Source organism: Carcharodon carcharias, chromosome 16 (assembly GCF_017639515.1).
Source record: "Carcharodon carcharias isolate sCarCar2 chromosome 16, sCarCar2.pri, whole genome shotgun sequence".
NCBI lineage: Eukaryota > Metazoa > Chordata > Chondrichthyes > Lamniformes > Lamnidae > Carcharodon > Carcharodon carcharias.
In genome coordinates, this window is record NC_054482.1 from 68450106 (window position 1) to 68463542 (window position 13437).

The 13437-nt window shown below is 41.0% G+C and overlaps 1 protein-coding gene across 1 annotated transcript in view; it reads left to right on the plus strand.

Moving 5' to 3' along the window:
* The window catches only part of cmpk (cytidylate kinase), a 30020-nt gene extending 24687 nt beyond the window's left edge, over positions 1-5333 (plus strand). Inside the window, exons 5-7 of the mRNA XM_041207775.1 lie at positions 1657-1733; positions 1894-1990; positions 2945-5333. Coding sequence (XP_041063709.1) covers positions 1657-1733; positions 1894-1990; positions 2945-2986 — 216 coding nt within the window. The 3' untranslated portion in view covers positions 2987-5333. The remainder of the gene's footprint in view (positions 1-1656; positions 1734-1893; positions 1991-2944) is intronic.
* The last annotated feature ends 8104 nt before the right edge of the window (positions 5334-13437 follow it).

Consider the following 13437-nt stretch of genomic DNA (forward strand, 5'->3'; position numbering starts at 1 on the left):
TTCCTGTAATAATACCTTTCTCTTTGGCCTTGTCTCTACTCTTTGATTTACCACATCTTCCCAAATTTGTATCCTTGCCCCCACTACTTATTTTGAAACTTTCTCCACTCCCCTAGTTATGCGACTCGTAAGAACAATAGTTCCAGCATGGTGCAGGTGTAGACTGTCCCAACGGTACAGATCCCACTTTCCCCAGTATTGGTGTTAGTGCCCCACAAACTGGAACCCACTTCTCCCACACCAGGCTTTGAGCCACGCATTCATCTCCCTAATCTGATTTTTCCTACGCCAATTTGCACGTGGCCCAGGTAATAATCCAGAAATTATGACCTTTGAGGTTCTGCTTCTTAATTTTGGTGCCAAGCTCCTCATACTGACTATGCAGAACCTCCTTGGATGAAGGGACCAAAGAAATGGTCGCTAAATTTGCTGATGACACAAAGATGGGTAGGAAAGTAAATTGTGAAGAAGATGTAAGGAAGCTACAAAGTGACATAGATAGGTTAAATGGGTGGGCATAGATCTGGCAAATGAAGTATAATGTGGGCAAATGTGAAATCTTTCGTTCTGGCAGGAAGAATAAAAATGAAGCTTATTATCTAAATGATAGATTGCAGAGCTCTGAAATTTGAAGGGATCTGGGTGTCCTAGAATCACAAAAGGTTAGTATGCAGGTACAGCAGGTAATTAGGAAATCTAATAAACATTTATTGTGAGGGGAAATGATTTACAAAAGTAGGAAGGTTATGCTTCAGTTGTACAGGGCATTGGTGAGACCACAACTGGAGCATTGTGTACAGTACTGGTCTTCTTATTCAAAGAAAGATATAAATGTGTTAGAAGCAGTTCAGAGAAGGCTTACTAGACTAATACCTGGAATGGGCTCATGAGAAAAGGCTGGACAGGTTAGGCTTGTATCCACTGGAGTTTAGAAGAGCAGGAGGTGAATTGATTGAAACCTTTAAGATTCTGAAGGATCTTGACAGGGTGGATGTGGAGAGGATGTTTCCTCTTGTGGGAGAATCTAGAACCAGGGGCCACTGTTTAAAAATAAGTCATTTAAGACAGAGATGAGGAGAAATTTTTCCTCTGAGAATTAAGAATCTTTGGAACTCTCTTCCTGAAAAGCCAGTGGAAGCAGAGTCTTTGAATATTTTTAAGACAGAACTAGATAGATCCTTGATTAATAAGGGGGTGAGAGGTTATCGGGGTTGATGCTACATTCAGATCAGCCAAAGTCTTATTAAATGGTGGAGCAAGCCCAAGGGGTCGAATGGCCTACTCCTGCTCCTAATTCATGTGTTCATATGTCGTGTCTATTTCATTGGTCCCAACAAGGACCACAACAACTGGGTGCTCCCCTGCCCACTGCAAGTCTCTCTCCAGCCCTGATCAGATGTCCCAAACCCTGCCGCCGAGCAAGTAACACAGCAGTCTGGACTCGCACTCTGTGCTGCAGAGAACGCCATCAATCCCTCTGACATATACTGAATGGACAACTAGCTGATGAGCACAGAATCTGAAAGCCTGGTCTGCCAGACTCTCTTGGTCTTTCTTTTTCTTATTTTCTCTCACTTCTCTTTCCCTTTTTCTGTCATTTAATACTGAGTCCTATCGGAAGCTAAACTTAATTCTCTCAATTTTTGGTTCCCAAAGATCTGTATAGAGCGTTGCCTTGAAAGAGGAAAAGGTAGTGGAAGAACAGATGACAACATCATGAGTCTGGAGAAAAGGTAGAATGCAATTTGCTTTCATAGAATCATAGAAACTCATAGCATAGTTGGAGGTCATTTGGCCCTTTGTGCCTCTGCTCATTCTTTTTATTCTGTTTATAAAGAATTGTGTCTTTCTGTTCTTTTGATCTTATATTTGTTTTATTGTACCTCTTTTCAGAATTCAGACATATATGCAGTCCACTAAACCCATTATAGAACTATATGAGAAAGAAGGCAAAGTAAGAAGAGTTGATGGAGCCAAAACTGTTGATGAGGTATGTGATGTGTAGCTAGAACTAGGGGCAGAACCTTCGGGTTGGCGAGCGGGGGCAGGGCCTGCTCGCCAACGGGTAAAATGACACATGGTGACGTCGGGCGTGTGACCCAACATCACCGCATGTCATTCAGATCTTCAGTTCAGCGCACCAGAGTCAGCTGTGCACCCGCCAAACTGTCAAAGGCTTATTAACGCTATTTAAATTCCAATTGAAATAGTCAAAATAGCTGCCGGTCTAACCATAAGGTTCACGGGCAGGCGAAGAGCCCAGGTGACCTTTGCATTTTTCATGAAATCTCATCCATGGGCAGGATGAGGTTTCATGAAGGTTTTAAAACATTAATAAAAATTTTTAATACAATCCATAGACATGTCCCAGCTCATGAGACATTGCCATATGAGGAGACTTGTCTCTAAATTTTTTTTCCCTTTATTAAAATTTTTAAAAATCAAAATTGTCTCCCTGAGGCAGCTCTGTGCCTAAGGGTGATTTCTGCGCTCTTACACATGCATGCATGAAAGAGTGCAGGTCCCAACTCAGCCTCCTCCCCCTGCCCGCATAGGTAGCACTGAGCGCTTCTGGGTGTGCGTCACGCTGGTTGGGCCTTAATTGGCCCGCCCACGTAAAATGGCGGCGCGCAGCCAATTGCAGGCGGCGATCGGCTGTGCGCCTGCCTGCTCGTGCCCAACCCCCCGGGGGGGGGGGGGGGAGAAAATTTTCCCCTACATCTCTAGTCTTGCCCAGTAGCTCCTTAATATGGAACATGAGTTTGTACTTATTTTAGGAGAAAATGTTTGTTTTCTTTAGGCTAACTAAATTCTTCCCCCTTTTCTGTTACATAGAAAGACCTGTGATGTAACATTGTGTTGCCATAAATTTATATGTATTTAATGATCAATGTTCAAAAATTTTCTATGTTAACTTCGAATTTATTTTATTTATTCCTTTCAGGTTTTTGTTGATGTCCAGAAAATCTTTGATGCTGAAAACTGAATTGGCTGCTCTTGAAGTTGGAAAAATCAGATGCTTCTAGTTTGCTGGAATAGCTATTATATTCCACCATTTTTCTTTATTTTACAATACTATATTTTCTTCAACAGAAACCCTTGAATGGGTACAAATATCTTTCCATTAGTGTATTATTTGCTATTACTTTTGTATGAAAGCATTCTTTGTCAAGTGTATCGAGGAAAGGCTACTTTTTTTTAATCCTGCTTCCAGTCCTATCTAGTTCATTTGTAGAATAGAATTATTCATGTAAAACATAATTTGCCTAAGGGTGTATATCCAAACTCTCACTCGCGAGGTACAGTGAGTTATGACTGTTTCATACCAAATAATCATATTTAAAACAGTTGGTGCACAAATGGGTATTATTTATCAACCCCCATGCACATGACCCTGGTTTGATTTTTAGATGCCCGACTTATTCCATACTTGTAAATCTGAATGCAATTTCATAGAACTTGAAGGAACGCAAAAAGTGAAGTACTGTATTTAGGAAAGTTGTTCATGAATATTTAATATTTCTTGTGTGGTGGAAAAATTAAATTGGGAAAAGTAGTCTCTGAAAACGTGTTTGTTGTCCTTGGGTTTATCTATTTATGTACTTTTTAAAAAAAAAAGTCTATTTCAAGGAATTAAATTTACCTTAATAGTATATGATAGCTAAATGTTGCTGGGTCAAAATCCTAGAACTCTATCTAACAGCACTATGTGAGTGCCTTCACCACATGGACTGTAGCAGTTCAAGAAAGAGACTTATCACCCCCTTCTCAAGAGCAATTAGGGTTGAACAATAAAGACTGGCCTTGTCGGCAGTGCCCTCATCCTGCGAATGAATTTTTAAGAACTTCAAAGCATGTAAATTTTGTATGTACACTACAGTACTGTGTCCTGTAAGATGAATATGTTTTAGGGAAAATGGTTGAATCTGGAATAGATGGCCGGAAAACCAGTGCAGAAAGATTTTATTTTGTTGCTGAACAATTTGAAAGCCTGAAGTAACAATTTCTTTGCTACTCACTAGTCAGTGCTCAGATGCACCAGTTAGATATGTGTAAGTACACAGTAGGATCAGATGTTATTTTGCACTATATTTATGTTGCAATATTTGTGTACAGGAGGACTCTGGAGGATATTTTCTTAAATTTCTGTCAAATACTGTGCTTGTGCAAAGAATAAATTTGTAAATGCTGGAAATCCAGAGCAGGTCAATTAGCACCTGTAAGAACCATAGAACAGTACAGCACAGAAAAACAGGCCATTCGGCCCTTCTAGTCTGTGCCGAAATATTATTCCGCTGGTTCCATTGACCTGCACCCAGTCCATAACCCTCCAGAACTTTCCCATCCATGTATCTATCCATTTTATTCTTAAAACTTAAGAGTGAGCCCGCATTTACCACGTCAGATGGCAGCTCGTTCCACACTCCCACCACTCTCTGAGTGAAGAAGTTCCCCCTAAATCTTTCCCCTTTCACCCTAAAGCCATGTCCCTCGTGTTTATCTCTCCTAATCTAAATGAGAAAAAGTTAACATTTTTAGCTGTCCACCATTTGTCAGAACATTCCATTGAAGGATCTAGACCTGAAATATTAACTTGTCTTTGCCCTTTACAGATGCTGAACGACATGCTCTGTATTTGGAGCATGTTTATTTGATTTTATTCTTGTGCTTGGAAATATCATGATAAGTTGTTTACTATGATTGTAATTCGAATCTTTCCTATCTAAACTCACTGAGCTGGAATTCTGAGCATTGAATTCTGAGAAGCTTAAGTCCGATTGTTAAAGGAGAGACCATACCAGAGTATCTTTTTTCAATTTTTTGATTGTAAGAGATTCTGTTTTGTTAATAGTTGGTCATCTTTTTGCTATATATCTTAATCAAAATCATACCTTGTCCTGTCTTGTATTTAATAGACATGTTGTGCCATAGGCCAGGATTTTTTGGCCCCGCTGCAGCGTGTCTCCCCCAGCAGATGCGGCAAGCCATTTAAATCTCCATTCAGTTCAGTGAGACCATAATATCCTGCAGAAGGGGCTATAAAATCCTGCCCATGATAAAAGTGGATATGTTGCTTCGTTACAGATGAAGATGGAGTAAGCATTGTTACAAATTAAGAAGGAAGTTTCATGGCGTATAGCAAACATATACCTTAAAGTTCCAGCCCGTGGGAAAAGTGCATATAATTTGTATTTTACACATTGGCTGGATACTTTCCATAGAATTTAGTCTGACGTTTGATACTCTTGAGTAATTAATTTAACTTGAATTCGGGTCCATTTGCTTATGTAATAACAGTCCAAATAAAAACAATTAAAGAAATTGGCTACCTATTCAAGTGTTTCAAATTTTGTTTGTAGAGAAGTCATATTTTCTCATGATATTAGCTTTTAGTGGCTTAAATCCAGGATAATTTTGCTTTAGATTGTACTAAAATATATGTTCATACTTCCAGTTTATTATGCTGAATCAATATTTTTTGTCAGTTTTCGGTCCTCTGAAGATGCTGGAAAGCGGCCTTTGGATACCTTGCCAGAGTGGCCTTAAATAAATGAGTATTGACAAGAGATGTGACTGATGGGGAAAGCAGTCATCATGGCCTGTTTCAACATTCATACATGCATTTTCTAGTGGAAGTCACTGAATAACAGACTTGAGTGGCAACTTTGGCTGATATTTGTTTTCCTATCCCTAGGTCAACATTGGAACTTCTGCATCTTTGGTTAGTACATAAAGCTGAATTAAATAATGTAACTTACCTAGCGCTTTTGCAAATTGCTTTAGATTTAAGCAAACTAAGCAATTTTTGAAGAAAAGCTTTTTCATATTTCAAGTTTTAACTAATCGAACTTTATAGGCTGGTGACTAGCTAGATTGCAATTTGATCCATGTCTTGCCATTTTATACATTTTTAACACATTTGTTTTGATTTGCTAGGTGATTGATCTCTCCTTAATCTCCTATACTTTAGAATGTGTAATAAAACCTGAATTCCTTTATAAATATACACTATTTTTAAAAAAATCTTCCCTTTTACCCACCATGCTCAACCATTGGAAAACTGGATAAACAATCTGCTCCTGCTATTTCCTTTATGCTGATAGCTATCAAGATTTATTGAAAACTATACTTGAGTGGTGTAAATTGTAAGCTTATACTTACACTATAATAGCCTGTTGCAATGAATTTGTGACTGATTAGGCTACTTAAAATATCCCAGTTTTGCACAACCCCTGAATCTAGAAATCTCCAATTTCCTCACCTATTCCTTTTAACACTGGAGAACCAACACACCCAGGAGATTTGTTTATCTTAAACCCTATTATTTTCTCTTACCATGTTTAAATTGCCATTAAGTCAACAATGTTCCTCCCCTCCGCTACTTTTAGGTTCCTTTCTATCGCTGATATTTTATCCTTTCAGTATGAGAACAGGCAGGTTAGTAGGCGCCTTACCTACCCGCCATATTATGGGCATTAGATCGGGGCTGGGCAGTAGGCTAGCTGCCCAACATATTTTACAAGGCATTTTCAACAAATTGCCATTTTTATATTACCATTATAGTCTTGCCTACTTTCTTGGTCTTAATAAATACTTTTGCCTCTAGCTTTGATATCCCTTGCCAATTTTTTTATGTTCCTTTATTGCATCTCTTGTATATTTCTGTTGCTTTTTATACATCTCCCAGTCTGCTGAACTTCTACTTTTCCTTGCATTTGCATTAAACATTTTGTTTTAGCTTGGCATTGTCTCTTACCTCAGTTGTTGACCAGGTTACTTAATTATCAAGTAGAGTCTATTTCAGGCATGTACTGGCTTTGTGTCATACCAGATACTTCGAGTGCTGTTGCTTTTCCACACTGTCTCCATCTTACTCCCAGCAGGAGGTATTAACAGGATGGGTCTATCCCAGCAATCCTATAGACGACTGCTACAATAGCCATGCCTGTCTGGAGATGCAACAGGAAAAAACAATGAATAAAAAGGTAAAACGTGGAAGAACGGTGGTCTCATCAGCTACATGAAGGGAACATAAGACTTAATTAATGATGATCTTCAGATCTCATTCAAAAATATTTCACGTATAATGAATTACTTTGAACTGTAGTCACTTTATTTAGACTTTTTTTGTTGTCTTTGTCTATCCCATCTTTTTCAATGTATCTGTTTCAATATGTCCACTATGTCTTTTCTCCCCTATACTCTATTATTTGTCTTCAGTCTCTGGGTCTCAGTCAAGTTCTCTTACTAATGTGCTCCATGCGTTGGATTTAATGGCCTCCCGCCGGGCATGTTTTCGGCAGGGGGGGCTTGTAAAATATGTTGGGCAGCTAGCCTACTGCCCAGCCCCGATCTAATGCCCATAATATGGCGGGTAGGTAAGGCGCCTACTAACCTGCCTGCCCTTAAGCCTATTAAGGTGCTTAAGTGGCCAATTATTACCCACTTAAGGCACTCAATCCGCCTCCATTGCCATAAAACACTGGGCAGTGTAAAGTGGGTGAATATGGAATGGCTGCTTTTTTTTTAACAAACTTGGTAAAAAGGCAGATAGTAAGGGCATGTCCTTTGGGGGTCTGCCCTTCATGCCACCCCATTTGGCATCCAAAACCCATCCTCCCACCCCTTTTGGGCAGAACTTCATTTCCACTGAGGGACAGAAGTCCAAATGACATTTTTTTAAAGAAGAATCTCGCCACTCCCCCCACCCACAAACTGTAAAATTCAGCCCCATATCTTACCTTTTTGAAGTTCCAAGGGTGGAAAGCAACATGCCAGGGATCATGTATGAATAGTTGAGTGAGAAGGAAGTGTAGAATGTCATCCCAGGAGGATTGGTAGGAGGAAGCAAGGAGTCAATTGGAATATGGTATGTACTTGCAGAAGGGCAGGCAGGCTGTGAATTGCAGTTTTCTTTTTGTCTGCACTACAAATGAATAAGTGAAAAAGCATATCATTACTTTCCTCAAGAAATTAAAGAGGCCATGTAAATTAATGTTATTTCTTCTTTACTTTGGCAGGTTAAAGGCTGGGGCTGTAAAAGTACTGGACTGGATGAACATCTGAGTTGCCAGAGTAACCAGAGCAGTGATGGGAGAAGCTCCTCATTGGTACTTCCCTCCAGCGTCACTCTTCAGCACCAGTCCTGCCTCCTTACCGCTGCTTCTTCAAGAGATGGAATGTTGCCATGGGTAATGTTACAAAACTATTGCAACAATTAATACTGCAGCAGTATTCCAGGTGTGGTGGCAGCAACAACCAGTCAGAATGGGAAGCAAGGCACAGTGGTCATTTTCGTCCATTTAGCTGATTAATAAATGCCTGCTTTGCACCCACTTTTTGCTTCACTTTTTTTGATTTCTCTCTTATGCTTCACTTCGATTTCTAGCTCCTTTAATGCTTGCTTCCTCTTACTCATTTACTTACTTTCTGGCTCTTCTCATACTCTTTTATTCTTTACTTCCTAGTCTGTTTTACTCTTCTCTACTTTTCATTCTTGTGTGTTAGTGGGTTGGAAAATACTCAGCAAAGAAGTGAGCAGGTTGGGTGTGGGACATTTGACTTGAGCAAGCAAATTGTTCAGCTGACTAATAGTTAGGCCAAGGAAACATGAACTGCTTCAGTAGTACTGCTTCTTGGTGGTACAGGCAGGCAAGCACCTGCAGTAGACTGAGAAATGTTGAGGGCAGGTAGCAGACCTTTGCAGCTCTGACTGTCTTGCCAGTGTTGTTCATGGCTGTAGGAGTCTAAGTGATCCTTCAACCATGATTTTCTCATCAGCCTTTGAAATGTTTGGCTCTCCTACTGTATTTGCTGAATGTGCCAGTGATGTACAGTAACAGTCCAATATAGTAGCTGATATAGATCTGTAAGTGAAGAAGGACTGAATTGCAAGAAACTCCAGGAAATTGAGATACCCTAGGTTTGTTAATGTAGCTTGGATTTGTAGACTCACATTAAAAATAGACATTTTACTCCGAACGTCATTCATACTTTTGTTGCGGCTGTTTTAGTACTGTGGGAGAGGCAGAAATTTGATTGGGGAGGTTCAGAAAAGGTGTGGTAGGAGAGATGGCCATAAGACATAGGAGCAGAAATTAGGCCAATCGGCCCATTGAGTCTGCTCCGCCATTCAATCATGGCTGATAAGTTTCTCAACCCCATTCTCCCGCCTTCTCCCCGTAACCTTTAATCCCCTTACCAATCAAGAATCTATCTATCACGGTCTTAAATACACTCAATGACTTGGCCTCCACAGCCTTCTGTGGCAATGTATTCCATAGATTCACCACTCTCTGGCTCAAGAAGTTTCTCCTCATCTCTGTTCTAAAAGGTCTTCCCTTTACTCTGAGGCTGTGCCCTCAGGTCCTAGTCTCTCCTACTAATGGAAACATCTTCCCCACGTCTACTCTATCCAGGCCTTTCAGTATTCTGTAAGTTTCAATCAGATTCCCCCTCATCCTTCTAAACTCCATCGAGTATAGACCCAGAGTCCTCAAACGTTCCTCATATGTTAAGCCTTTCATTCCTGGGATCATTCTCGTGAACCTCCTCTGGACCCTCTCCAGGGCCAGCACATCCTTCCTGAGATATGGGGCCCAAAATTGCTCACAATATTCTAAATGTGGTCTGACCAGAACCTTATAAAGCCTCAGCAGCACATCCCTGCTTTTATATTCTAGTTCTCTCGAAATAAATGCCAACATTGCATTTGCCTTCCTAACTACCAACTCAACCTGCAAGTTAACCTTAAGAGAATCCTGGACTAGGACTCCCAAGTCCCTTTACACTCCAGATTTCTGAATTCTCTCCCCATTTAGAAAATAGTCTATGCCTCTATTCTTCCTACCAAAGTGCATGACCTCACACTTCCCCACATTGTATTCCATCTGCCACTTCTTTGCCCATTCTCCTAACTTGTCCAAATCCTTCTGCAGGCTCCCCGCCTCCTCAATACTACCTGTCCCTCCACCTATTTTTGTACCATCTGCGAACTTAGCCAGGATGCCCTCAGTTCCTTCATCTAGATCATTAATGCATAAAGTGAAAAGTTGTGGTCCCAACATTGACCCCTGCGGAACTCCACTAGTCACCGGCCGCGATCCTGAGATGGACCCCCTTATCCCCACTCTCTGCCTCCTGCCAGACAGCCAATCTTCTATCCATACTAGTACCTTGCCTCTAACACCATGGGCTGTTATTTTACTGAGCAGCCTCCTGTGCGGCACCTTGTCAAAGGCCTTCTGGAAGTCCAAGTAGATAATATTCATTGGCTCTCCTTTGTCTAACCTACCCGTTACCTCCTCAAAGAATTCTAACAGATTTGTCAGGCATGACCTCCCCTTGATGAAACCATACTGACTTTGCCTGATTTTACCATGCACTTCCAAGTATTCTGAAATCTCAACCTTAATAATGGACTCTAAAATCTTACCAATGACCGAGGTCAGGCTAATCGGCCTGTAATTTCCCGTCTTTTGCCTCACTCCCTTCTTAAACAGGGGGGTTACATTAGCGATTTTCCAGTCCTCTGGGATCCTCCTTGACCCCAGTGATTCCTGAAAGATCACCACTAACGCCTCCACTATCTCTTCAGCTATCTCCTTCAGAACTCTAGGGTGTAATCTATCTGGTCCAGGTAATTTATCCACCTTCAGACCTTTCAGTTTTCCTAGCACCTTCTCCTTGGTAATGGCCACCATACTCACCTCTGCCCCCCCGACTCTCTTGAACTTTCGGGATGTCACTCGTGTCTTCCAATGTGAAGACTGACGCAAAGTACCTATTCAGTTCCTCCGCCATTTCTTTGTTCCCTATTACTACTTCTCCAGCGTCATTTTCCAGCAGCCCAATGTCCACTTTTGCCTCTCTCTTACCCTTTATATATCTAAAAAAAACTCTTGCAATCTTCTTTTATATTACTGGCTAGTTTACCCTCATATTTAATCTTCTCCCTCCTTATTTCTTTTTTAGTTGTCCTCCGTTGGTCTTTGTAGGCTTCCCAATCCCCTGGTTTCCCACTGCTCTTCGTCGCATTGTATGCTTTCTCTTTAGCTTTTATGCTGTCCCTGACTTCCCTTGTCAGCCATGGTTGCCTCGTCCTCCCTTTAGTATGCTTCTTCTTCCTAGGGATGAATTTTTGCTGTGTCTCCCAAATTACTCCCAGGAACTCTTGCCATTGCTGTTCCACTGTCTTTCCTGCTAGGCTTATCTCCCAGTCAATTCTGGCCATCTCCTCCCTCATGCCTCTGTAGAGTACAGTTCTGGAAGATGACAACACATTGAAGGAGCCCAGTGCTCTGTATGGTGTCAAAATAATGTAGTCACTATATTTTTCCAGCCAATGAATGAACATTGAAGTTCAGTTTAAATCATTTGGTACCACTTTGCTGTGTAATTTATGATCACAAAATTCAACAATTTCTTTGATAGTTTCCAGTTCTGCCACTAGGTGGACTTATAGACTTGCATTAAAAATGGACTTTCAGTTTCTGCTAGTGGTATTCCTCATGTTGATTTGCTGAAGTGCCTGGAGAATAACTGAATACTTGAAAATATATGCTATGATCTTGTTGATGCCTTAAAGCCATAGCATCTTTCAGAATGAAAATGCCTTTGAATAATAAACCAATTTTCAGAAAATACTAATGTCTCTTGGAACTTAGACTTTTGGGTCTGAACTGTGAGAAAATAATATTTTTTGCTCCTGTACAATTCTACAATCTTATGTGTAGTGGGACATATTTGGTGGGGGGATTCATTTGTTACGTTCAATTTCCTGAATCTCCTTGATTGCCTTTTGGAGCTGGGGAAGAATTGTCTTGAGTTTATCTGAAATTGGGCAATTCTTTCTCCTTCCTTCACTTCACTTCCTAAGAGTTAGCATATCAGAAGTTTTGGAAAGTGATGCAGAAGATTGCATCATGTAACAGATGTGGGCACTGATTGGCTAGATAGTTTTCTTTCTCACTGAACAGATAGGGCTTGATTTAACATCTCATCTGAACAATGACACCTCCAACAGGGCTAAGTAAATAAAAAATCTTTCTAAATTTAATGTACTAGCAGAGACCCACGAAACATTAGTATCTTTATTGCGACAGTACTTCTATAAATGAAGGATTTCTGGTTATTCTTTGACCAAAGGCTTCATCAAATAATTGTCCCTGCCATTTTGCCACACAATCAATTCCACCATCTCATCCCCTCCCCCCCCCATGCCATTCCATCCTTCCCATGCCATCCCTCTCATGTCATCTCCATCCATCCCCCATACCATTTATTCTTCCAAAACCATTCCTATCCCTGTTCCTCATTACGTACTTCCCCACATGCACTGTACCTTGGAGTGAGAGAGTTGGTACCTTGTCAGACTATCCCAGGGAGCGAGAGGGAGAGTTGGCAACTTGTCTGACCATAACCCAGAATGAGAGAGAGAGAGAGAGAGAGAAGGTAAGCCCCTTACATGTCAATACACTAGGGAGCTTACCTCACACTACTTTTTACTCCATGAACCCGCACACCCCGCCACCAACTGTTGGCAGCCAATTGGGATGAAGCTTGCATATCTTAAAGTTTAATAGAATGCGATAAATGAAATTGAGTTTGAAAAAAACATTTCACTTAGCAAGTACTAAAACAACACACATCTGTAAAAATGTTACAATCCCCATATAGACCAATAACTTTAAACAAGATGTTCGAATTCCCAGTGATCATCTTAAAGGAATTGCATGACGGTTTCAAGTTTTTTACTTTAACAAACCAACTACGAACAACTACTTCTCTAACCTGCAGAAAAATTAACCCTGATTAATGCTTTAACATGACTGATAACTCCACGCCGCAGTTATGCTGCACTGCCTACTCTCTGCAGAATTGCAGTTTTTACACTTCCAGCTGCTAATGGATTCGCTTCTCCCCATTTTGCTGAGTCATAACATTGAATGACCGTGAAAAAGGGCTTCTCTCAGCTTCCAGAGAAGTCTGAACTGACTACCAGAATGAATTGCTCTGGCAATTCATTCACCCCTCTGACTACGTCAGAACAAGTCTTCCAGATTCCTCAGATTGCCATGGGATGCGTCCCTTTTGACCAGAGACCATCTTGCCTCCTGCATTCTGCCTGGTCCACGGAAAAGACTCTCTCCCCTCTGCTGACCACATTAGCTGCAGCCTTTCATCTTTCTGTGAGTCCTTTCCCCTTCTCTGTCTGAAATCTTGAAGACAGAAAGGCAATCCGCATTCAGCCCCAGCCGCTCTAACCTTTGTTTCAGGTGTGAACATTTTGCACTTTGCTCTTAGTAACTCTTGATTTGGGGCCCCTTGTCCCCATGGTAACCAGCCATCCAGGCTTTTCAAGCAGAATTCAGAACAGATTACGTGACTCTTTTCACGACTCCATTTTACCTCGAATTAAAGGGACAGCCCCAAAAC